This window comes from Emys orbicularis, chromosome 2 (genome assembly GCF_028017835.1).
Source record: "Emys orbicularis isolate rEmyOrb1 chromosome 2, rEmyOrb1.hap1, whole genome shotgun sequence".
NCBI lineage: Eukaryota > Metazoa > Chordata > Testudines > Emydidae > Emys > Emys orbicularis.
The window spans coordinates 225,765,627-225,793,237 of record NC_088684.1 but is presented as its reverse complement, the minus strand read 5'-3'; the positions used below and the strand labels follow the sequence as shown (position 1 = coordinate 225,793,237).

The window sequence follows — 27,611 nt, the reverse complement described above, 5'->3', positions numbered from 1 at the left end:
TGATTCCTAACTCCTGGTTCTGACCTGTGGCGTGTCTCCTGAACAAGACTCCAGCTGTACCCTTTGGTTGTGTTCTGGTTCCTGACTCCAACCCTTGGCTTGTCTCCTGACCACGCCTCTGGTTCTGCCCTCTGATTCTGCTCTGACCACTATGCCAGATTCAAGCTCTTACCACTAGGTTGCACTACCTACACCTCGGTGTGTGACAGAGGCTCTTAGTTACTTTCCTTTTCATTCATGTTTTCATACTTATGTGAGTTGTGGTATGTGTGTGGATACAAATAGGCAACTTCATAACGTGGCTTGTATATCCAAAATCCAAATCTGTTACTGGAAGCAGATCTACAGGTTGGCTTTACATTTCTTTTTTAACACCCAATAATTTGTACTTCAGTTTGGACTCCAATGAGGAGCTCTTATGTAAAACATTATTAAGTTCTAAAAGAGTATATTTACAATATAAATAAAGAATCATTTGGACTGATCATTACTCATTTACGTTGGGCACTCATATTAGTTAGCAGACCAAAAACTCTTCCTAAGTATATTGCCATTCTCACCTAAGTTTAAAAACATCTTCTAAAATTTAGGAGTAATCCTAAATCAGGATGTAATAAGGAGATGGTGAAGACTACTTTGAATTAGGCTTTCACCTCCTGGACATACAGTAACAGTTACAAGGTCAGTTCTCTTTATGATATGCTTACTGGGTTTATAGGTTCTGGTGTCAGTTGAAGCTCCAACCTGGTTGAGTTTTATTTGGTTCATTATAAGGATATTATATTGAGAAATGTATTTTGGTATTGAAATGTACACTAGATAGCTGCAACAAGTGTGCCAGTGAATGAATCACTGTAATGTTTTATAGCCTTCAAATAAAAAAGATGGTTGTGGATAAGATATTATGGGCAAATGGAGCTGAACAAAGACAAAACAGAGAAGCCAGATTTGCTTCACAAAAGATCTGTCAATACTAAGGTTTTAGATTACTTAAATTTATTGGAAAATGTTTGATTTGTTTCAACTGCTGAACATAAAGTGAAATTAAACTTGTGGGAAAAGAAAGGATCTGGTCTACTACTAGAAAGTTCAGACATGAAATTATTGAATCAAAATGATTATTAGGGTGAATGGGTTTCTGTACATTAAAATAGTTTTTAGATAAACTCTGAGAGCTTCATTGTTTTTCTGCATATTTCATGGATGTAAATTAGTAAGTAAATTAATTTGCTACTTTTTTCAGAATATATATATGAGTAAATTTAAAGGGACAACATCAATACAGAAATCATATATTTATTAATCTTTATCTGTATTACTAATAACACGTCAAACTGTTAAAAATGAAATAATTTCTAAAATCTCATTTACTTACCACTGTTTATGGAACACTACTGTTTTTGGACTATACACAACTTGGACAATGGGGAGCAGATTGTCAAAGGCGTTCACCCATCTATTGTAATTTTTATCGGTAAATATCATGATTGTGCATTTAAATCAAGTAACTGCACACACATCCAATGGGGCAGCTGACTGGCCACCTTTATGTCTACACAATCCTATTTTCAAAGAGACTTCACTTGTTTGCTTCACCTGTCAGTTTGCCACAGCCTGAATTTGTTGACTTTCAACAGGGCCCGTTTGTTCACTCTGGCTTTTCCTGGGAGACAAGGGTAAATAAATGGGTGGCTCTCATGAAAGAGTTTTAATTCAAAAAGGGATCCAGGGTTTTTTTGGGCATTGGTTCTATTTGCATGCAGTTTTTGTAATGATATTGTATGTGGCCAGAGCACTGGATTGGCATATTTTTATAAGTTTAATAAATAAAATTTGCATGCATGTCTTAGAAGAGTTGTCCCTGAAACTAGACTGCTCAGTCTCCCTTTTTGTTTATGGTCTCTTTCACTCTCCCATACTCATGTCGAGTTGCCAACTTTCTGATTGCAGAAAACCAAACACCCTTGCCCCGCCTCTGCCCCGCCGCCCCATCCCTTCTTCAAGGCCTCGCCACCCCCCTCACTTCATCCCCCCCTCTTTGTTGCTTGCTCTCCCCCTCTCTCTCGCTCACTCGCTCATTTTCACTGGGTTGGGGCAGGGGGATGGTGTACAGGAGGGGGTGAGGGCTCCGGCTGGAGGTGCAGGCTCTGGGGTGGGGCTGAGGGGTTTGGGTACAGGAAGGGGCCCTGGGCTGGGGCCAAGATGTTCGGAGTGCAGGAGAGGACTCAGGGCTGGGGCAGGGGGTTAGGGTGTTGGAGGGAGTATGGACTCTGGGCTGGGGATGTAGGCTCCGGGGTGGCACAAGAAATGAGGGGTTCAGGGTGCGGAAAGGGGCTCCGGGCTGGGGCAGGGGGTTGGAGTGAGGGGGTGAAGGCTACGGCTGGTGGTGTGGGCCCTGGGGTGAGGCCAAGTATGAGGGGTCTGGGGTGTAGGAGGGGACTCCGGGCTGTAGCAGAGGGGTTCGCAGTGCGGCAGGGGGCTCAGGGCTGGGGCAAGGAGTGCGGGCTGGGGCAGGGGGTTGGGGTGTGGGAGGGGGTGTGGGCTCCGGGAGGGAGTTTGGGTTCAGGAGGGGGCTCAGTGCTAGGGCAGGGGGTTGGGGTGCGGGAGAGGGTTTGGGATGTGGGCTCTGGGCGGTGCTTACCTCAGGCAGCTCCCAGAAGCGGCCAGCATGTCCCCTGGGCTCCTAGTGGAGGTGTGGCCAGGTGGCTCTGCGCACTGCTCTCAACCTTTTTAATTTTGCACAGAACTGCAAAGTATTGCTGCAGATAGACAACAAAGATGGACTGTGGAGACAATGTATTGAAACCCTTTGCCTGCTGAAATACAGTTCATAATATATTTTTGTCCTGCACAGGCATGTCTTAAATAGCTACACATACATAAAATGAAGGTAGCTTTATGCAGTCAATATTGCATGTAAATTATTTGGAGTCAGATTGTGCCCCCTAGAGCCACTTGCAGATTTCACCCCTCCAAAAGGGATAGTCAGCCTTCATAGCATTGTGATCTCTTCACAGGACTCCGGGGGGTTCTCAGCCGGGTTGGGATATGTGTGTGGAGAGGGAGTGGGGATTATATGGACTAGGGCAGAGATTGGGTGGTCCCACATTGGAATGAGTAAGGCTGGGTAGGACATGTTGTGCCCCCAGCAGTCCCATAGGAAACCTGGGAAAGTTAATACAGTGTTGGGCTGTATTATCTTTTCCACTGAGCTCCTTCTCTCGACTGGTTCTCCATTCAGAGAGTTTCCAGGGCAGCTGCAGGCAGGGGGAGTCACTGGTAATGTGACTCCAACAGAGCTTCTCTACCATGGAGAGGGAGGGTGGACACCAGTGCCCAAAATATTTCAGTGTGCAGATGTCTCTAGTGGTTCACCTGTGATCAATGCGATTCAAGAGTGGGCCCTGCTACTCGTTACTTAGAGGGAAAACTAGGGTTACCATCCGTCCGGGTTTCCCCGGACATGTCCGGCTTTTTCAGCTTTAAATGGCCGTCCGGGGGGGGATTTCTAATAAAGTAGAAATGTCCGGGATTTCCCCCTTCCCCTCATGCAGAGTGCGGCGCGGCTGATTGGACGGCTGGGCCTGATTGAAAGCCGCTCGCAGCCACTGGGGCCTCTAGCAGCCAGAGTCCCTCCCCCTCCCCCACTCCCTCCTCCCCCGCAGAGCAGCGTGGCACAGTGTTTGGCTCCACGTGGAGCCCGCAGCTCTCCCTCTGCCGGGGGAGCGGGGGAGCAGGGCAGGCGGGGGAGGGTGCAGAGGCTGCAGGGCGACGAGGAGCAGGGCAGGCAGGGGCATAGAGGCTGCAGGGGCAGGGCAGGCGGGGGGCGCAGAGGCTGCAGGGGCGGGGGGTGCAGGGGCTGCAGGGCGAGTGGGGAGCAGGGGGCACAGAGGCTGCAGGGGCGGGGGGGTGCAGGGGCTGCAGGGCGAGGAGGAGTAGGGTAGGCGGGGCATAGAGGCTGCAGGGGCAGGGGGGTGCAGGGGCAGGGCAGGTGGGGGGGTGCAGAGGCTGCAGGGCGAGGAGGAGCAAGGCAGGCAGGGGCATAGAGGCTGCAGGGGCAGGGGGGCACAGGGGGCACAGAGGCTGCAGGGGCGGGGGGGTGCAGGGGCTGCAGGGCGAGTGGGGAGCAGGGAAGCACTTAGCAACCCCCAACCAAGATCAGAGCGGGAGGGAGGAGGGGGAATGCGGGGTGCTCAGAGGAGGGGGCAGAGTTGGAGCAGGGACTTTGGGGAAGGGGTTGGAATGGGGGCGGGGAAGGGGCGGGGGCGGGACCGGGGCCCCGTGGAGTGTCCTCTTTTTTAAATGTTTGAGTATGGTAACCCTAGGAAAACCCATTCTCTCTTGCAGAACATAACGGAGAAACTATGTGAAGGGAACCTTGTGTTTTCCTCCCATCTAGTCTTCTACGGATGGTTTTACTATGGGAAGGGTGATCTGGCCCTTGCTATTTAAAACCCCTTCATGTAATGATAGGGACATGTGTAAAAGAAACTACCCATCCAATCTCCTCACAATTATGTTTCACTACATTAGCTTCATAATGAATGATTCTTTTAAACTCAGCATTTAAAATGTACATATAAAGTTGGCCTTTTAATACTAAATAAACGGCTACAGAAATTTTTAACAAAAACTGCCTTTTAAGCTCCCAGAAGACTCCTTAGGAATCCATGTGAAGGTTAAGGGACCTTGAATTATGGTCAGGTGCTTGTTTAAATCTGTTTTGCTATTGCTCCAACAGAATGAAGTATATCTTCAAAATAGCCACAAGAAAATGATAGATACACAGTATCATAGAAATTAGAGGTGGAAAAGACCTAGTCGATTACCTCGTTCACCCACTTTCCAGTACAGGACTGTTCCTTACATGATATTTTCCAGAGCTCTGTTAGTTTTAATTGTCTTCATTGGAAGTTTTTTCTGCTTATGTGAGAGTAGAATTTTAGAATATTTTCCCTAATACTTAAATCAGAAAATAGTTTAAAATAGGTCAGAATTAATTTGCAAATGCAATTGTGCATGCATTTTTTGCAAGTCTCTTGCTGAAAATTTGAGAGACATGCAAATTGAAAGCGCAAATGCATACACATATTATGTGATTACAAATATAGGTTCAGAATAGCACACTAATTTTTGCACACTAACCTCAGACCTGTTGAAGTCCATTGAAGTCAATGGGAATTTTACTAATGTACTGAACTTGTAGCTCTTAATTCTTAGGAATGTTAATTGTCCCCCCTACATTTTTTAATCGCATGGTTTAATATTTATGATCCTTTGGTTAGCTACAGATTTCCCTTAAGAAATCATACTGGAGGACTTAGGAAAAGAGATAAAAATGGAAGCTTAGAGAACCAATGTTTCCCAGACGGAAAGTGACTCTTCAGTTCCTAGCTTTTAAATATTACACAGTTCTCCACCCCATTGTGTTGATTGTGTCTCAAGATAACACAAGATTATTACTAGACTTTGTGGTTCTTTTCTTATATAATAGTACACTTCCTTCTCAGTAACAATTTAAAATCTAGGGTAAATGTCTACATAATGACATTTGTCCCCATCATATTCATCATATTTCACAAGGAAATCTGCTAGTTTTGTTGGAGTACTTGTGTAGGGAGCATGTATTCATTTAAAAATGCATCTTTGGTCCTGCATATGCTATTCCTTTAGCTTTAAGTACAGCATGTGTGTATTCTGTAGGAGCTGCACTTACTTGATAGTTTTGCCTGAGGCAAAAAACAACAAAAATATGCTTTCATGCCCAGTCTGTGTCTGTGTCACGGGCCTTGGAGTCATAGCTGAAAGCGGCTGACCTTATTAAAAGTTCCGGGAGGTGTTTAGCATGATTGTACCACTATAAAATAACCTTTTCCTTACTCCAGTTTTTTTCCTTTATCCTCCACATTTCTGTGTTTCAAAATAATCTACATGTTGTTATATTTGAATTTCTGTCTGTAAGACGATTAAAACCAAGGACCAAATCCCATTCACTTTACTCATATGATTAGTGCAGTTGATTTCAATGAGGTTACTTGCATGAGTAAAGTAAGAAGGGATTTAACTCCAAATCCTTTTACTGTTTTGCAAGGAGGAGAGAGATCATTGACTATAATACATATCTTATTTGAGTGTTGTATGTCACCTATAAATGATAAGTTACTTGTTTTTAGTCACTAAGCCACATTAAGCAGTTTTAAGTTCTGCCCTCAGCATGACTAGTCTCTCTCAACTGCATCTGTCTCTTCAGTATGCAGACAGTACATGAAAGGAAAATTGTGCTTTACTCTATTATCTAAGAAATCACTAAGCTATGAAAAATAGATTACTATTAATAAACAAAATTTTCTTCAAAAAGCTACAGTATGCATACAGTTGTGAGGAAGCGGCTGCTCTCCTCTCCAGAATGTAGAATTGGCAAGTACATTAATTTAAAAAAAGATTATTTTTGAAGGCATCAAAAACAGAGTAAATCTACAGTGTCTGTGACTAGAATACACATGCACACTGCTGTGATTCAGTGTGATCTGACAGGGGAGCCCTTTTTTTATCTTCATACATAAACTGCAATACTTAAAATATTTGTTAGAGAATAAGATGCATGCCTCATCACAAATAATTTAGGTAGTTGGTGAGCCATTGCTGATTTTGATCATACTGTCAAACAGGGACAGAGTTTTGAATATCTCTCTTCCCACCTCTCCTCTGCCATTAAAATAAGAGTGATTTTTTTTCACCTATTAAAAACTGTCAGTGAATGTAGTGATTGTGAAAAGCACCAGAGTGACCATTATTAAGATTATTATGGATGCCTTTTTATTTAAAAAAATGGACCAGCATAGGCAGCAGTAGTGCATGTTTTCCCACTCTGCCCTGACTAAGCGCCTCAACCATCAGCCAGTCCATTTAGTGGTGAGAGGATAATTTATTCTCCAGCCGACTGAAACTACCAACAAGGGTGCTATTTGTGATGATATTTTTTATGGTGGGAGACATTTGTCAACTAGGAAATGGATTAAACCCACCTATTCATTTCCCAGAGACAACCAAACAGCCTTCAAATACTAATAACTTGGACTGAAACCGACCTGGGCTGGCTTTGAACCAGAGACCACAAGATGAAAGGTTCTATATCTCATTATCAGTTCCCTGCGTCATCCTTTTCTCTTTAAATGTTTCTGCTGAAGAGGAGGCTCTTTCACTCTTGGGTGAAACCCCTCTGGATTGCTAAAAGGAGCTCCTCTCCTCCATTGTCTTAGTCCCCTGCTCTGTGCTCCAGCTTCTCCAGTATCCTGCATTCTGCTGCATCCCCTCCAATTCTTTGCTCCAGGGCACATCTAAGATTTGTTTTTTTATGTTGGTTTTTGTTTACAGTTTTTTAACATTTACAAAATGTAATGTAACTGCAAACATACAATGGGAATGGAGAGGATGGATGTATAACACAGTATGGTTATATCCCAAATATCATACAAATATTGTGTCATTTATTCTAAAATGACCATACCATGTTGTATCAGGATTGCTATAATTTGTGTTGTCTGTTATTCTGTTTGAATGCCCAAGAATGATATACACACTCATTGCATGGTTAGCCATAAATATTAGGGCAGTCAATTAATCGCAGTTAACTCACGCGATTAACTAAAAAAAATTAATCGCGATTAAAAAAACTAATTGCGATTAATCGCACAGTCAAACAATAGAATCCCAATTGAAATGTATTAAATATTTTCGGATGTTTTTCTACATTTTCAAATATATTGATTTCTACTACAACACAGACTGCGAAGTGTACAGTGCTCACTTAATGTTATTTTTATTACAAATATTTGCACTGTAAAAATGATAAACAAAAGAAATAGTATTTTTCAATTCTCCTCATACAAGTACTGTAGTGCAATCTCTTTATCATGAAAGTGCAACTTACAAATGTAGATTTTTTTTTGTTATATAACTGCTCTCAAAAACAAAACTATGTAAAACTTTAGAGCCTACAAGTCCACTCAGTCCTACTTCTTGTTCAGCCAGTCACTAAGACAAACAAGTTTGTTTACATTTACAGGAGATAATGCTGCCTGCTTCTTATTTACAATGTCACCAGAAAGTGGGAACAGGCGTTCACATGGCACTTTTGTAGCCAGTGTTGCAAGGTATTTATGTGCCAGATATGCTAAACATTCATATGCCCCTTCATGCTTTGACCACCATTCCAAAGGATATGCCTCCATGCTGATGATGCTCGTTAAAAAATAATGCATTAATTAAATTTGTGACTGAACTCCTTGGGGGAGAACTGTATGTCTTCGGCTTTGTTTTGCCCACATTCTGCCATATATTTAATGTTACAGCAGTCTCAGATGATGACCCAGCACATGTTGTTCATTTTAAGAATACTTTCACAGCAGATCTGACAAAAAGCAAAGAAGATACCAATGTAAGATTTCTAAAAATAGCTACAGCACTGGATGCAAGGTTTAAGAATCAGAAGTTCCTTCCAAAATCTGAGAGGACTGAGGTGTGGAGTATGCTTTCAGAAGTCTTAAAAGAGCAACACTCCGATGCGGAAACTACAGAACCCGAACCACCAAAAAAAAAAAAATCAACCTTCTGCTGGTGGCATCCGACTCAGATGATGAATATGAACATGCATCAGTCCACTCTACTTTGGATCGTTATCGAGCAGAACCCATCATCAGGCATGGACGCATGTCCTATGGAATGGTGGTTGAAGCATGAAGGGACATATGAATCTTTAGCGCATCTGGCATGTAAATATCTTGCGACGCCGGCTACAACAGCGCCATGCAAAGGCCTGTTCTCACTTTCAGGTGACATTGTAAACAAGAAGCGGGCAGTATTATCTCCTGCAAATTGTAACCAAGTTTGTTTGTCTGGCTGAAGTAGGACTGAGTGGACTTGAGGCTCTAAAGTTTTACATTGTTTTATTTTTCAATGCAGTTGTATTTTATACATAATTCTACATTTGTAAGTTCAACTTTCATGATAAAGAGATTGCACTACAGTACTTGTATGAGGTGAATTAAAAAATACAATTTATTTTGTTTTTTACAGTGCAAATATTTGTAATAAAAAATAAATATAAAGTGAGCACTATACACTCTGTATTCTGTGTTTTAATTGAAATCAATATATTTGAAAATGTAGAAAACATCCAAAAATATTTATATAAATGGTATTCCATTATTGTTTAACAACGCGATTAATCACAATTAATTTTTTTAATCGCGTGATTAATCATGATTAATTTTTTTAATCGCTTGAGAGCCCTAATAAATAATAGTATAATTCTAAAGGTATTAAGTTAGGATACAAGTTATTTTTTCATCCTACATTTCAAAATGACTTGAGTCTAGTATAATACTGTGTCATCGACTTTGTCATGGTGATAACCAGTCTGCAATTCAGAGCCTTCTGCCACATAATTCCATCAGTAAATTTATAAGGCTTGTGGTGTCACAAGTGACTAGGCAATTATTACAAACCATAACAAGGAGGTATCATTGTCAGCTGGACCAGAGCCTGATGGAGTAAATGAGCAGGCTTCTGAAAATGACAAAAGGAATAACATGAACTTAACTTCTTATCATGCAAAAACATTCTTGTGAATCTGCATCACAAAGTGGTATCATCAAATATAATAGGAATATTTATTAACCTACTGTTGTTGTAGCCTAACATAGGGAACATATAAAACACTGCCTTTTTGTGGGTCTACAAAACATCCGGATGTTGTCAGAAGGAATTTTAATTTCTTTGTGATAGTACAGTAGATTATTTTTTAATGTTTAGAATGTTAAATACCCATCAAACTATTACAATTTTTAGGTAGGTTAAATTTGGGGCCTACAGCTATTAAAGTATCTTTTACATTTTTTAGAGGATTTTTGCTGAACTCTGAACTTATTTGACTGTCTTGTTCTAAGGTGAAGAATTCTTTACAAATAATGTTCTGTTTTCTACAACTTTGGAATTCTGCAAAGTTCCAAAACAGAGACTAGAGGAAGGAGGACTTGCCACTTCATGCCACACAGACTTTCATTATAAGTATCAAATGACAAGTGAACATTCTTTTTCCCTTGTACCCATTTCACACTCATCATTCCCAGAACTACTCCAAATCCACACACTTTTGAATGAAGTAATGAATGAAAATAAACCATTAAAGGGCAGGACATGATGAATCCTGTATTCATACCCTATACACTACTGCAATAACATTTGTACAAAATAAGCCTTGTGACATATCATTTGAAAACTAAAAAGCTGGTCAATAATATCATCATGAAATATATGTAACAACGTCATATGTGAAGTTTTAAGTTCTCTCTGTGTACTGTTATTAGAACATGTTTAAGACCAGACAGCCTAGCTTAGGTAAAGGTGATAAACAGGTATGTCCTAGACAAAGGAATGTGAATTTACCTCAGTTTACATATTAGCAGTAAACAAAGCCATCAAGCTAAACCAGTGGGGGTTATCCTGAGACTGAACGTGAGACAGAGAGTTAACAGGGCTCCTGCACCCCAGAGGCACACAGGAGACTGCGGGAGGCCATCCTGACTTTTAGGACAAAGACAGTTCCTTTGGGAATATAAGGGACAGAGAGACTCCATCTTAATCCTTCACTTTAAGGAGACAAAGAAACCAAGTGATTTGATCTCTGTAATGAGTCCTGGTCAGGCCAGCCAGTGAAAAGCTGGAAATATGACTGGGGGCGAGAGAAACCATCTTGAACAGAGACTGTATCTTGCTAGATTAAGTTTTAGATCTTTAAATGTGTGTTTTCACTTTTATTTCCTTGTAGCCATGTCTACCTTATCTCTTTTGCTTGATATCCCTTAATCCGTGCTCTTTTGTTAATAACCTTGTTTTGTTTTAATTATAAATCATCAGAGCTGTTCAAAGTGTGTGCTTCTAGTAAGATGACAGGTTGGAATGCTATATTATCTCTGTAGAGGTAGCAAACCTAATACTTTTTCAGTGAGGGCCCAGTAAGAGGGACTGGCCCCTGCAGTAGGATGACTTTGGGGCAAATTTGGTGGTGGAAGGGTACTAAGGTTAGAAAGATCTGCAAGGAGTAACCAAGCTGAGCAAAGCCAGGGTGAGACTTGTGGGCTGTTGGCAGGCTGTTGGGGTCAGGGCTCTGAAACAAAGCTGCGTAGCCAGAAGACTCCCAGGGTTACAAGGTAGACATTGACTGAACTCCTTACTAGCCTGCATGAACCCCAAAAATGTCAGATAGGTCTTCTTTCAAAAGTCCTGATCTTAAACCTGAAAGGGTATGGGAGAGAAAGAAGTGTACTGAGGAAAATGCACCCTCAGTTGTGCATTCTGAATGTCCTAAATAAAATAGTTTCCCTTATCGAAAGGCAGATCAGAAAACCACTCTTCCAGTCAAGACCGTGGAATAGTCAGAATTTCAGGGAATGCTGATGGTTCTAACAATGTGACATTTATTTGGCAACTTCATACTACATCCTTAGGAGGGAATTAACCATCAACCTCAGAAAATCAAACTCTTTTCAGTATAAGCCCGCATTTAAACTATGACATCAAATTCTCTCTCAAGAGACTTCGAGAAAATTTTTCAACATGCAATAAAACAGAGAAATCTTTACATATGATCCTTTGTATTTACACTTCCATGGATTCAAATGTCAAGACCAACCTAAGAAGAACGGAACCTTGAAATGTCTTGACAATGTTTTAATGAAATAGGACAAATCAGCTTCAAGACGTATTATAGGATCACATTCTGACCTAAAACACTCTCCAAGACTCTGCCAGATCCACAGTTAAGGCAGGAGTTGGTATAAATTTCTCCACCCCAAGAGACACTGCAAAGAAAATTGCCTATACATTGTGTTCTTCAAAAGGTCAGAATATGGTCTGTAACATGGATTGTCTATTCCAGTGTTTCCCAAATTTGGGACGCCGCTTGTGTAGGAAAAGCCCCTGGCGGGCCGGGCCGGTGTGTGTACCTGCCGCGTCCGCAGGGCCGGCCGATCGCGTCTCCCACTAGCCGCGGTTCACTGCTCCAGGCCAATGGGAGCTGCTGGAAGCGGCAGCCAGTACGTCCCTCGGCCCACGCCGCTTCCAGCAGCTCCCATTGGCCTGGAGCAGCGAACCGCAGCCAGTGGGAGCCGCGATCAGCCGGACCTGCGGATGCGGCAGGTAAACAAACCGGCTCAGTCCGCCAGGGACTTTCCCTAAACAAGCGGCGTCCCAAGTTTGGGAAACACTGGTCTATTCCCTTCACCTTTAGGCGAGTCTCAGTATTTGGAATCAGAATAATTTTAAACAATGAACAAATTTGTGCACATTGTGATGGGTTTGGAGACATTTGGAAGTATATTTTTTTCTGTTTGCAAGCTATTTGGAGAAATAAGGTAATCTCAGATTTCCTTTTTCGGTGTCTGTCCACCCATGGGCTTGTCTACATAAGGAAGTGCCATTGTGTTATGATGTGTTTAATATTATGTTAATTAACACATCTTGTAACAGCGTGTCATTTCCCAGTATAGGCATACCAGGTTGATGGTAAGTATAAGTGCTCTAATATGCTTATCTTTTGAGGTTAAAGGGTATCCATATTCTAACTTATTTTCCTATTGGCAGGGTGACAGGACAGCACAATCGTCAATTATAGTGCTAGTGCAAGACTATATTTATAGTGTGGTTGGGACCCAAATGTGAATACCTCCTTCTCTCCTTCCTTTCACCCTCCTCAACTAATATTTTGGGAGAGTTTTTAAAGTAGCTTTCTGTCAGGGCCGGCTCCAGGTTTTTTGCTGCCCCAAGCAAAAAAAATGTTGGCTGCCCCCCCGACCCCCCATCCCAGCCCTGGGCTCCTCGCCGCCCCCCCCCCACCTGCACCCCCCTGCCACCCAAACCCTGGGCTCTCACCCCCCCCACCCGCACCCCCCTGCCGTCCCAGCCCTGGGATCCCCCCTACCCCCCCACCATTGCCCCACACACACACCTCCTGCCGCCCCAGCCCTGGGCTCTCCCCCCCCCCCCCCCCCCCGACCTGCACCCTCCTTCTGCCGCAGCCCTGGGTCACTGGTAACTCGCTCCCCGGGCAGGTCATTCAGCAGGAATTTTGGATGTGCACAGAACACAGACAGGATTGGTTCCCATATGGTTACAGAACTGCAGTAAAGTGGAACAATTTTCAGCTTGTGTGATTGGAGGATATCTGGATGCATATTATAAGACTGTCCTCCATAAATGAGGAAAAGTTGAGGTGCCTTTATTATTCTTTTGTTCCACTCTTTCTTTCTATGGGGAATTTGCCAATGCGATATCACTGCCTTCCTTTTAAACAAACAAACAAACAAACAAACAAAAAAGGCAATGGCTGTTGAAAATAGCAATTCCAGTCCTAATAACCACTGGGAAGCATTTCTTGCTCAATTTTATCCTACTTTTTCTACAGCAAGTTACAGTGGATCAGTATATTTGATTTGGGAGAAATGAAGTAACTGAGCTTGAGCACTCCTGAATTTTGAGGTGTTCAAATCTGGAAGGCAGATGCTGTGGGGAAGGGGGCTGTGGCTCCGCAGGGGAGCACGGCAGCATGTATGCAGCAGCGTGTCTGGCACTGCGCGAAGCCAGACACGCTGGTCTGAGTGGCACGGTAAGGGGGCTGGGAGGTTGGAGAAGGGGTAGGGGGTTCCGGGGGGGCAGTCAAGGGACAGGGAGCAGGGGGGGTTGGATGGGGTGGAGGTTCAGGGGGGCAGTCAGGGGCAGGGAGAAGGGGGGGTAGATGGGTCAGGGGTTTGGGGGGGCACTCAGGGGACAGGCAGCAGTTGGATAGGCATGGGAGTCCCAGGGGTTTGTCAGGGGACAGGTAGGGGGTGGGGTCCTAGGGGGGAACTTGGGGGGGTGTCTCAGGAGGGAGCAGTTGGGGACAAGGAGAAGGGAGGCTTAGATAGGGGAGGTGGGGTCTCAGGAGGGGGCAATCAGGGGACAAGGACCAGTGGGGCTTAGATAGGGGGTGGGGTTCTGGGGGGCAGTTGGGGCAGGGGTCCCGGGAGGGGGTGATCAGGGGACAGGGGGGTTGGATGTGTTGGGGTTTCTGTGGGGGGCAGTCGGAGGGAGTGGATGGTGGCAGGGTGGGGCTACCCTCCCTCCCCATGGAGTGTCCTATTTTTTGAATATTAAAATATGGTATCCCTACCCTTCCCAATGCAGCTCTCCATTCAAAGCAGGCTGTAGAATGAGGTCTCAGCTTCCTCACTCCCTCCCCCTCTTTCCTGTTGGTAGTGGCCAAGGGAATGCTGGGAACTGTAGTTCTTTCCCTGCTCCAGGGCTGGCTCTATAGGCAGGGAGCTAACCAAGGAACTACAACTCCCAGGGCCCCCTGTTGGTTCTCAGCTCCCATGCTGGATCCCTGCCGCCCCTGCAAATGGGCTGCCCCAAGCACGTGCTTGCTTTGCTGGTGCCGAGAGCCGCCCCTGCTTTCTGTGAAGATATTAACTCTTCTAAAGCACCTCCAAAGAAAATCTCAAAATAACACACGAATAGAACATGTACATTTGAAACTAAATGAAAAGTTACACTGATTTCACTAGGGTCTCAAAAATCCCTGAATCCTTTTTAAGTGTAAGACAGGATTTTTCTGCAAGTCCCAAGACAGTGGATTTTGTAGAAGGTGATATTCCAGGGCAAACTGTACCAGTAGAATATATTTTTTTAAATTGGAGTACATTGGGGGGCGGGGGGGCGGGGGAGAGTGATAGATATATCCCATTTTTCTTCAGAGCTGGGAAAGACCATGGGGATTGCAGGTTATATGGGTCTATCTTGCTGTTCAACAAAGGCTACAAGATCGTTGTCAAAAATTGCTGCCCTGTATCTTGAATCTTTATTACCAAAATCACTATGATCAGACTATATTTATTTATTTAAATAGACAGATGTATGGCAGGTAACTCATTCTATGTGGTTGGGATGCCCAAGTACTCCAGTTTAGAATCTCCTGAAGCAGTTATCAGTGAAAGTTAGATGCTGCAAAGGCCTTGGATAGGACAGAACAACTGATTTAGATATTCATATATCAAAGAAATTAAACCACTGTACTTTAATGGGTAAAAATGCTACGGTCTTACATTGTCTAGCTAGCTATCTTGATAGGATGGTGATGCTTTTGATAATGAAATATAAATGCCTCATAATGCAATAGATGCCTTAATTAAAGTTGTATGATTTTATGACCAATAATAATAGTTGATGTTCTGTATCCCTTTCTTGATTATCTTATCAGTAATAGCTGGTAATATTATCACAGTTCCTGACAATACTTTGGCAGCAGCAAAACAAAATATGTGATATGTTGAGAAAATCAAGAATTGGTTTGCTTGCAGTATTGGAAATGGAACAGTTAGTTATTGACATTTTATATAGCTTGGTAGCAAAATCAGCACAGCACTTGTATTTTCAGTCCCTTTAGCAGTAAAAGGATAAAGGGTTTCAGTCTAGTTTGTGTCAGGCTGGCACTTGATTCGACAGTAATCTTAGTAATGACATAGATAGGCCATAAAATATGCCTGATATACCTGCTAACACAATTTTCTTTGAATTCTGTTTTATAACTGCTCTTTTAAAAGATACCACTCTTCATTATGGAAAATTATTAGTTTTAAGAATGATTTAAAAGAGTGAATGTTCTGTATTCCCAATTATGCAGATACAATGATTTTTCCCATTTGGTCTACTGGTTTCTCCTGACCTTTAAGTCAATTTATCTAAGATTAAATAAATTCATGGAGGAGAGGTCCTTCAGTGGCTATTAGCCAGGATGGGCAGGAATGGTGTCCCTAGCCTCTGTTTGCCAGAAGCTGGGAATGAGCAACAGGGGATGGATCACTTGATGATTACCTGTTCTGTTCATTCCCTCTGGGGCACCTGGCACTGGCCACTGTCGGAAGACAGGATACTGGGCTAGATGGACCTTTGTTCTGACCCAGTAGGGCCGTTCTTATGGGGACTGGCAAGTAACACTGTATGAGAGAGGCAGCTAATACACACACCTGAAACAATCTGAAGCCTCCATAGCCCAGGAACTAAAAGACTGGTCTATTTCTGATGTGAGGTCTTCCAATTAGCAGTTCATTGCACTTCCACTGTAAGTACATCATAATCACAGAGTGAAGGAAACATTAGTAACCAGTGGTGATCAGTCCTTCACTGGTAGGTTTTGTGTAGTTTTACCATATTGTTGCTAATGATGAGCAGATCTTTGCTAGTGATGAGCAGGAGTTGGAAATTATTTTTATATAAATGATCAAAGCAACGTATCAAATATATTTCAAATTCAAAGGATTCATTACACGGACACACGAAGTACAACTCATTCTAACCTGTTTGAGCCAGCCTCCCTCTTCCCTCTCCTTCCAACCGCTTCTGTGCTGCCTCTGCTACTTCCACAGACACCAAGCGGGCAGTTCTGCCTGTATAAATGTTTTCTTCCCTAGTATAGCACTCATTGCTTCTGGCTACTCTAGATTTCCATAGTGCCTGTCCACACCAGTTGCCTTATTATTATGTTTGTAATTTTAAAACAATAAAGATTTTTGTTCATTATTTGTTTTTAACTTAAAAAGTAGGTTTTAAAATTAGCAACCAGGGCAGGTAAGTGCAAGTTCTGTGAAATAAAAAAATATTAAAAATTGAGAAATAAATTACAGTAACAGGAAGGAAAAAGGCAAAAATAGGGGCTAGCTGTGAGTTACAAAGAAATAAAAACATCCAGGGGTGCTGGGTCACAAGAGTGGAACCTACATTAAAAGGTCACAGAGATGTCTATTTATTGATTCACAGTTTGTTTATTTTATGCTTTATTCTCTATCTAGCATCTAGCGAGATACTATACTTAGTATAATTTACCATAGACATTAATCACACAAGTAAAGATTTTGTCTTATTTTAAAACAGGGTCTGATTCTCCTCTGACTTACCCTGGTATATATAAATCAGGAGTAATTCCAGTGAAGCCAGTAGTGGTACTGTAGTGTAAAACTGATGGGAGAAGGAAATTGGGCCCATAGATTCAAACTACCAAGCAGTGCATTGTTTCTAATCTTGAATAATGAAAGCCTGCTGGGTAGGTCTTTATGTAACCTTGTTCCAGTGAACAAAGTGGAGAATAGTTAATAGAATTGCCATTTTTAAATTCTCATTGTGAATACTCAGCATGCTGTGATCATATACCGAGTAATGGTGTTTACCATCAATAAATTGCTGTAGATACTATAATATAAATAAGAGTTTTATGCATTAGGACATTGTTCCCATCCCAGGGACATTCTGAGGACAGGACTACAAAGAATAAAGGCATCAAAGTAGTCTTTGAATAGACCCAGTCTATTAGAGTACTAGAATATTTGTAATGATTTTATTGGGCGGGGGGTTAGAGACAAAAAACTAAATAAAGAAACATAAATAAAGTCAACCATATGATGTTCTCTTTGTGCTTAATCTATATGTTGTTTTTATTGTGGCCAAAATCATGCATTTCTCAGCACAACATGCCATCAGCAGGAGGGAACCAATGCTTCACACTCCCATAGTAATTTTTAATGGCTTCAGTGACAGGTACTCAGAGGAAAATAATCAGAAGAAAGCAAATAAGATGCCTCACATAAAGCCTTTTACTCACTGACTTAGTGTACTGCAGGCTTGTTGCCAAGACGAAAACAGCAGGTAGCCCCGAAGTATAAATTACATCTCAGGTTGTGGTAGTAAATATACATCTGAGAGACCCATTGCTGAAACTAGAGAAGTCTTATAATGAGGCACTACAGTACATAATGAACACAGTTGCTCTAATAAGTATATGGATACAATATTTTGAGATGCATTAAAGGACACATTGCTATTCCTTTACCAATTTCTTTTTTTAAACCAATTACCATTACAAACTGTTCCTGGCTAATGGGAGCTGCGGAGCCAATGCTCGGGACGGGGGCAGGGCACAGAGCCCCCCGTCCGTCCCTAGGAGCCAGAGGGACATGTCGCCGCTTCCAGGGAGCCACACAGAGCCGGGCAGGGAGCCTGCCAGCCCTGCACCAACTGAATTTTTAATGGCCCAGTCAACAGTGCTGACCGAAGCCACCAGGGTCCCTTTTTGACCAGGCATTCCGGTCGAAAACTGGACACCTGGCAACCCTACTTTACCTCATATTTCTCATGTAAAAGAGGGTTAATGAAACTTTCCTGCCTCTCAGAAAGGGTGTTGAAACACTTAATTTAATTATGTTTGATCCTCAGATTAAGACACAGTGTAAATTTACAGCAATATAATGTGCTGAACCAAAGCACTGAATCCAGCTCAAACCCCAAACTTTAGAATGTTAGATCCTAGGAAGCCACACTTTCTATCTAGGCCTGATCTCTAATTTTAAGTAGCGGGAGGAAGCCTAAGAAAGTTTGTGAATTCAAATTACTTTTCCTAACTTTATTCAAAGTTCTTGGGCTTGCAAACCTGGGCTGAAAAATCTCTGCTTTCAGTCAGACTGGAAATACCCTAAGAAAAGCAACTCTTACAGAATTTTGACATGAACTTTTCAGCCCCATCCAAAACAAGGAGGTGAAATGAAAGTTCATGAAAATGAAAATAATGAGGAAATGAGGTTTTGTGAGCTTTCTGAATCTTTAACAAAAGAAAGAAAAGAAAAATATATGGGTAAGGTTTGTTTATGATTGAAGTCATTCTTATTTTACCCAACCTCGTTCACCCTAATTTTATTTTATTTCTTTTTGTTACCTTAGATTTTGCTATGATTATTTTATTCATAGCAGAGGCGTTACTAACCAAAGCACCATGCCCATTGCCACAGGGGTCTCAGAGTTGGCTGATGGTGTTCCTTTGTTTTTGTTTTGGAGCAGTTTACTCCTTTGGTTTCTGTGGCAACTGTTTATTGCACACATTTGTAAAACACCTACTGGCATCACTGTGGCATCTGGATAGGCAGCTGTGGCCTCCCTGCTGCTCCAACACCCGCTCTGCCGGTGCTTCATTCACTGTCTGAAGTTCACCAAGTGGCAGCATGGGAAAGTAGGGAAAGACAGAAACAGAGTGAACAGCTGCTAGCAATGGATACCATATTCATGCCAATTGTCTAGACTCCTCCACCTCACAGAGTGAGGGCGCACTCCACCAGAGCAAAGGCCATTTAGGTAACTTTGCTTCGGGAAGTACCTCTCATTGACATATGCAAAGAAGCCACATGGCGTTCCATTCATACCTTCACAAGACACTACACCCTAGTGCACACCCCCTCATCTGATGCATCCTCTGGGTCTCTGGTCTTCAATTTCAGTACCACAAGGGTCCTCATGCCCACTTTTCTTCATGAGTACTGCTTGTCAATCACCCATAGTGGAATACACATAGGGACCAGCACTCGGAGAAGAAAGAGAGGTTACCTACCTTCTGTAATGGGAATTCTTTGAAGTGTGTGGTCTCTGTCTGTATTCTACTATCTGCACTTCTTCCCCACTGCTTTTGATCATAACTCTGATTCACTGTAGAGAAGGAACTGGAGAGGCAGTCGGTCCGCCCCTCCCCTTAGTTCCTCGGTTTGGCGCCTGAGGTGAGAAAGTGCACAGGCACAGACCAACGGACGCTACCTGTATAAATATTCTGGTCGCAGGTGTGTGGAGCCACACGTCTCGAAGAACTCTGATTAAGGGTGGTAGGTAACCTCTCTTTTCCCTCCCTGCAGATGTGGCAGTAAGGTCAGACCCCAAAATTCGTATTTCCAATAGGATCCAGAGGACCGGGAAAGGGGAGCATAGCCTTGAACTGGCCCTCCCATCTTCCAAAACTTCCCTTACCCGGTGCACAGGTTTATGCTCCCTACCCTCACAGAACTAGGAGGAAGTGTTTGGTCCTTTGACACTTAACATATGTTTGATTAAGAAATCTAATTGAAAATAACATTATTGTGATTAATTAATTCCATTTGTCTACTTTGACCCACATGGGAGATACTTTTATTTCTTTGACCTTTTGGATTTTCATTGATTTTGACCACCATTCTGTAAAGTGAGTAGATTTATGTACAAATTTACAGCTCTGATTAAAATAAAAATCAACCATGTTTTTGTTCTGTTCTCCAGATAACTCTCTTTAATATTATGTCTAGGACAATCTGTAGTAATACTGACACAGTAATGGAACTCTCCCGTTAATTCACTGATACACCAATATAAGCACTCTTTAAATGAAGTTAAGGTTTGGTGTTCATCATGCTTTGTACTGGACAAGCAGCTTTTAGTACGTCTTCTTTCTGCCTGCCTAAAATATGTTGTGAGAATTGAAAATACTCAACACATTAGCTACATTTAAAACAAAATGGATTCAATTACAGTTGTTTCTGAAGCATCTGAGGGACATATATTTCTCTTCTAAGTGGTGTGCAAAGATATCACCTGCAAGTAGATTGCACATAGGCTAGAGGCAACGGCAGAGAGGGAGGTATGTGCCCTGTTAGGCGAGATGTGCTGGAAGATGAAATATAAAGGAGACCATTTTTAAATTATCCAGTTTTGTCCTTAATTCAGCACTTACACGTTGATGTCATTCTGGAGATGGCATGGAACTGACTTGTTATCATCCCACCCCCAAGTTTGGCACTGAGCTGTGGAAGCGTGTCCCCAGTGGATATGACAGACAGTACACTATGAAGTGTATCATCGATTGTAAGGGAATAATGACAATACAGAGCTATCAGTTGACAAGTCATTGCTAAATCCAAATCCTATGAGGACATATGCTCACACTACACCTCATCAGCCATCTATTACAAATTTCACCTGAAACAGATGTTCGAAATCTTGGAGGGGTCCATTGCCAGCTCTAGAATGGCCCTGAATTCGTCTTGTTTTGTTCATTGTTTTGTTTTATCTTGCACCGCTGCTAGTATTTAAGAATCAGGGCTCAAATTTGGAGACTGAATCATTGGCATATCTGACAGATCAGTCCTTATCCCAACTACCATATTTTTATGGTTGAGGTGATTCCATCTGGAACTGCTACAGCCATCATTATCCCCATTATTGAAACTGATTGGTTTAACATCAGTTGAGTGGAAAGCAGCATATATATGTGCTCTGGCTCTGGGTCGGTTCAGCCTTAGATGATTTAATCTCCCCTTTGCCAAACTGATGTCCATCTGTATCAGTCCTTCCAAAGATAACAGTTTCAAGCACTGAGATGTTTACTTTACTTTCATTGAGATCTTTGGTTTAGTTGCCAATAATATTAATGGAGCTGGAATATAAATCACACTGAATGTAAAATGTTTGGGCCTCACTGTATGGGGCAGATGTCCACGTAGAGAGAAGGGTAATTAAATTATCTTGCATTATAACCCTGATTTAGCTAAGGGCTTGCACATATGGGAATTTTCTCTGGAGAAACCTCATGTGTTGTCACTCTTGTTGTCAATATCATAAATGGTGACTATAATAAAAGCCTTAACAATTAGGAAAGAAGGGAAAGAAATAATACATCTATTGAACTTTAGTATTATTAATGTGCAAGAGAAGAAGGGTTATGCTGGTGCTTGCTGTTAGCTCTTTCATTGTGCACATAAATCTCTATTTTATATCGGTTGACCAAGCTTACTGTCACTGGTCATCCAAATATGCAGACATTGCAAACACAGAGTTTTGCTACCCTTGACATAATTTAAGCTGTTATTTAAAATAATTAATTATAATGTTTCTGTCCCTCTGGGTTGTAAAGATAATCTTTGAATTAATATAAATCAATGTCCATCGCAGTGCTGCCAGGCTGGGCGTGCAGTGGACATGGTGAAATAGTTGAATTGATAGATGTGGCGTTTTTCAACTATTCGAATTAAGAGGTTGTTGACTTCAGATGCTAACACTGCTAAACAAGTAGGCAAAACAATATAACCAAATTAAGTTATGGAAATGTAATTATAATGGGCAGCTGGGTACAGTTTTAAGTTTTGATCCTCCAAAATCAAAAACATATGAGTTGTACTCAAAACCAAAAGAGGGCTCAGCTGTCTCATGCAGGCTAAATGGAGTCTAGTAAAAATAGGATTTTCTTTTGATGCTTACTGTATTTAACCTTTTATCTATGTTTGACATTTATATCACTTCCATTTTAGCCTGCCAGCATCAAATCAGTAGTTGCTTTTACCAATATTAGAAAATTTGTCTCTGTAGAAAATGACAAGGGATTTCCTTTGCAGATTATGGGAGGTTTTTTTCATGTAAAGTTTAGACTGCCTTTACTTCTTGCCTTTTTCATTTGAACTAATTGCCTAGTGCTTTTAAGGCTTTGCTTTCTGTGTCCCTCACATACTGTAGCAGTGCTGTGGCCCCAGCATTTGTTTAGGTTTATAAAGTGTACAATTAGCCCCTTTAATGCCTAGTTCAATCACAATTAAACCTCCCCTGATGGCTTATGATTGGTCTTTCCAAACGGCTGTGGAGGTGTTTTTAATTATTAATTCTCTGGTTTGTTTCTTACAGCAGTCTCAGCTGTGCTTTATTATTCAAAGGTTAATGCAAGCTGAGAACCGGGTAAATTAAATTTGTTTGGCAGCTAGCAATCTGATGTATTACAGACATTGTGAGATACAGATGGGTAGCAACTCTTTTGCTGTTGTGATGCTTAAAAAGACAGATTTTATCTTTAAAGCAATTGCTAGTTTTGATAGTATGGTTGATATTATAAAATGATGGTTCCATAATATTATAGTGTCTGCAACACATTTTTGTTAAGAAAGTGTGGAGTTTAGAAATGCAAGACGCATTAGCAGATATTATAGAAAATTAATGTAGATATCATTACTAATGAACTGGTACACTGCACAGTAGTAAGTCACCCGGTTGTATTTGCGGAATCACGTAATCAGATGTTTTAATGAAGGGAGCTGAAGGAATTTCAGGTGGAAGAGGGTTTATTAACTTTCAGTGAACAAAATGAATGGTTGAGAAGTGAACATGACATGATGTTGTGTAATAATTGTACGCCGTGGGTACATTGTGAGGTAGGGAGCATAGCCAAGAGCTTTCATCTGTTCTAGACATACAGCTATTTCACAAACCCTGCATGCTCTGGAATTCTTTATTGCAGTCATAACAAGAATTGTTTCATAAGAAATGCCTTAAGAAAATACTGTGACACTTATTTTGAAAAATCCACTAACCCCTCTTTCCTGTAAAATATGGTAGGTGCCCACATCACAGAAGTCACCATCACAACTGATCCTAATTAGAAATAATGGTTGATGTTGTTGTTGTTGTATATAGACAGGCCACTAACTAGAGGTATTCTCTAGGTTCTTCAAACACAAAATATTACTTGTATTAGAACCTAGCTTAGCAATGAATTAGATCTGAATATATTATTGATATTTACTGAAATCAAGTAACTAACACATCCACAGAAAAAAATAAACGTTAGGGTTGTGCTTACTGCAACTAAAATCCTGCACGTGAAAGTCCACGCTGAATAAAATGTATGGTTCTGAGGCTGAGCTTGTGTTATTTGAAAAGAGGCTACTTTGATTTATATGGAAGCTGTGTTGCAAAAAATATATTAGTTTTCAGTGTGCCTAGATGTTGATTGAATACAGGAGGGTTTTTTTCTACATATAGAGCTATATTCTGTACATTGTAAATATATGTTAGTACTTTGCTAGTTTAAATGAGGAATTTATATTAACATAATCCTACAATTTAACCTGCTAGTATCTCTTTCTTTTGATAAGCTTTTCAGTACATTGTAATAATTGTAGAGTAAAACAGCCTTCTGTATTAGTCATTGGAGTGATTTAGAATAGTGACTTAGAGCGTGAAGCCAGAAGGTCATTTGTATGGTGCCAAGATTTTAATGCAGTCTGTCCTGTATAATAATGTGTGTTGCTGCAATGCCACCTTGTGATGAGGTGGATAAGGAGGTAGTTGAATACTGAATGGCTGACAGACAAGTAGTCTCTGTCTCCTTGTATTGTAAATACTGCCTCACCTCCCTCCGCTAAGAATATTTTAGTTGCAGTCAGGAAGCTAATCTTTCTATAATTATTTGAATAATTTATTAATACAGTGATTATACTACATTTATGTGTCTGATTACCACTTTAGGTGAAAAAGAAGATGGCATCAGACAAATGTATTATTGGGGAATAGCTCCATGAATGCAATATATCATTTTTGCTTCTGATGTGATTGCCAGATAATGTTATCATAAATATAACTGATGTACTATATGCTCAGTTTTATGTGGTTACTCATTATGCCATATTTTTGCTTTCTGTTTTAGTGCTGGACCCAAAGGAGACAACATTTATGAATGGAGGTCAACTATACTGGGGCCTCCAGGTTCTGTGTATGAAGGGGGAGTTTTCTTCCTTGACATTACCTTTTCACCAGACTATCCTTTTAAACCACCTAAGGTTAGTAGAATAATTTTAAAAGTAAAATAGCAGTACCCAATGAATAATTAAATGATATATGTCCATAGTACTCCTTTTTAATAATCATTCTGCAACAAGAGAGCTAGCAGCTTCAGCCACCTCTGTAATTGTCTTTAGATCAAAGAATCAGTTAACTATTAACATATTCCAGCCTAACAGTACCCTTCATTTTTCCTCAGTCCACCCTCCCACTACAGTTTAAAATGTTAACACTGTAAGAGCTAATCTACACTGCAGATGCATTGCTGGTATAGCTGTACTGGGAAAGGCACTCATGGTGGAAACACATCTCATACAGGCAAAAGGAGTGCTTTTACTGGTATCATTCAACCACCTCCCCAAATGACATAAGCTACACAGGCAAAAGAACTTTTTTGCCAGGATAAGCTTCATCTACGGGGGGAATTCTGGCGTATTCTGGTGCATATGTCAGCAAAACTTTGTAGTGTAGACCTCGCCTGAAACAGAAAGAAGGAGAATAAGAATGGTGGGGGGGAAAGGGCATGGGGGAGAATGGGGAGGAACACAGAACCCTGGCAGGGGGGAAATGGGGGACCCTGGTGGGGGATTAACGGGGAGTTATGGAGTGCATACATAGCCCGTGGCATGCAGAGGGAATGGGGGGGCCTAGTATGGACAGCATACAAAGGCCTGGCATGGGGCACACACAACCCCCGGCATGCAGTTGGAGTGGGGGCCAAAAAGAGCCCTGGCATGGAGGAAGAGAATGGGGGGCCATGGTAGGGAGGGCAAGGGGGAAGAGGAGGCACACAGCAGAAGAGAGGATTGCAGGGAGTCCCTGAAATAGAGGGGGATGGGAGGGTGGCACACGGGGAGATTGGAGAGATATGAGAAGATCCTGAGGTGTGCGGTGTGCTCAGCCTACAGAAGAAACAAAAGTGTATCACCCCTAGTTCTATACTATCCCAGAGTATCTAAACAGTGAGATCACTGACAAGAATGTTATAGTTGAGGTTCATCTATCCCACTGACCAATGTTTTAGCCAAAACTTTCCAATTCATATTTAGGCACCTAAATAAGAGGCCCGGCTTTCAAAAATGATGAGAATCCATAGCCCCTCCTATTTAAGTCCGTTGAAGCTTTGGGTGCTCAGGCCATCTGAAAATCAGGGCTGAGACCTTCAGGCCCACTCTGGCCCCTTTACACTGCATAAAAGAGCCAGAGCAGGGCAAAGAGGATTAAATGCCCCATACTCTGCCAGGGGAGGATTCTCCAGGCATAGGAACTGTAGAACATAGCTGTAAGGCTGCCTCATCAGGGCCCCCTCACTTATCCCTGTATAGAGTCCTGGCAGGAGTGGGGCTGAGGGTGGCTGTGGAATCACAGCACTGCAGAGATTCCAGGCAGCGCTGTGGCCAATAAGGAAGTCCGAGAAGACTGCTGTAGCTTAGGCTATGCCTGCACTACAGAGCTTATGCTGGCATAGCTATCGTGGCAGAGCCCCCTGATGTAGATGCAGCATATGCACTGTTCTGTCCGCATAATTGCATCTACACTGAGGGTTTTGTCAGCTTAACTATGTTTCTAGGGAGTGTGGTTTTTCACACCCCTGACCTACATAGCTATGCTGCTATAAGTTTTGCATGTAGACCAGGCCTTAGACAGCCTCCCCCTTCCCCCCAGGGCTGTCTAAATTATGCCAGGGTCTCTTCAGCCCACAGAACAAGACATGCACCACAGAATCCCTAATTTAGGTTCCTAAATACGGATTAAAGTGCCTATCTTTAGGCACATAAATTGGAAAATTACAGCCATTTTAAGAGTAGTTAATGTCAGTCCCCTAGCAAAAAAAAAGGGGGGGGGGAATATTCACATGCAGGTGTTAAGTGTAGGGGTTAAGCTCTCTCCGAAATGTGAAGCCATAGGAGACTCTAAACCACAATACCTTTTTTTGGTACGGCTATCTAAAGAGCTAGATATGAGAGAGGAAGATCTGATTCTTCTTTCTGTTGAAACTCCACTTCAGTTTTGAGGAAACACATTAAATGAGTCCTTTTTAAATAGAAGGGAAAGGTCCAATTTGCTCTCTCGCCCTGAGATAATGACTTTTTCAGGCCACACTCAATTATATTTTGGTGACTGTATTATTTTGTAAAATGAGTAATGCAATTTTGTGTTTCTTATTAATCAAATAGGGAAGTTCTTATCCTGCTTTCTAACCACTCTTTTGTGCTCCTTTATTCTTGCTTCCGGTTGTCATTATAAGACATTTGTGCATATAAATAATATAAATGTGTATTGTGATAAAGGGTGATAGAACTGATGATACTGTATTGTACTATTACAGGGCCAGCAATTATGACAAGGTCAGTTGTTATCCATAAAAAAAAAATTGGGGTGTATGTGCAGAGGACCAGTATCAGTATTTTACTAAACCTCCTTTTTGCACTCTGTGACTTTTATTCTAACTGCTTTCATCCATTGTTGTAGATATTCTCTATCTTCAAACGTGCTCTGAGGAATCTTATATTGTTCATGTTTTCAGTGTGCATATTCTTCCTCGTCTCAGAAACTGACTCATGTATAAAATCCTTTGGGAAGTCCCTTGAGAAGCGGAGTGTGGGAAGGTGACTACTTGTCACAAGATAACTGCTGCAGTCAGTATGCTGTTTAAATCTGTCCTCCTAACCTTGATTTGTATAGCCTAAAAAAAATCTGTCGATGAGGCAGAGTATCTTGTAGAAAGCTTTATGGTACAGTTCTGTGTATGTAAGTGGGCAGAATTGCCACCTCTCTCAGTTTTATCTTAAGTCTTGTGATATTTGATGCTGTTCTTAAAGCTCTAGCTTCTGGAGTCATGTGAATGTGAGAATCTCAGCTTTATTTTATTTTTATTCATTTTGAGTCCTCATGGTTGTGAAGAAAAGTTTAAGAAAGGCTTAAAACTAGAAGGCAAATAAAAAGAACCTAAAACTTATTAGTTTTTCTGGGGGGAAAATCTCATGATTTGGAAGCCATATCAAGATTTGGGGTGGACGGGGCCTTAATTCATGTGGGTTTTTTTGAATGCTTGCAGTTAGCAAAACTGAGTAGGTGACTTGCACATAGATGCAGAATTGAAACAGCCTGACACTCATTTGTTACTATTGTAGAATTCA

At 41.7% G+C, this 27,611-nt stretch overlaps 1 protein-coding gene across 1 annotated transcript in view; it reads left to right on the top strand.

Annotated features, from left to right (window-relative positions):
• The window catches only part of LOC135873945 (ubiquitin-conjugating enzyme E2 E2), a 326,444-nt gene that overhangs the window by 244,713 nt on the left and 54,120 nt on the right, over positions 1-27,611 (top strand). Inside the window, exon 4 of the mRNA XM_065398577.1 lies at positions 24,338-24,470. Coding sequence (XP_065254649.1) covers positions 24,338-24,470 — 133 coding nt within the window. The remainder of the gene's footprint in view (positions 1-24,337; positions 24,471-27,611) is intronic.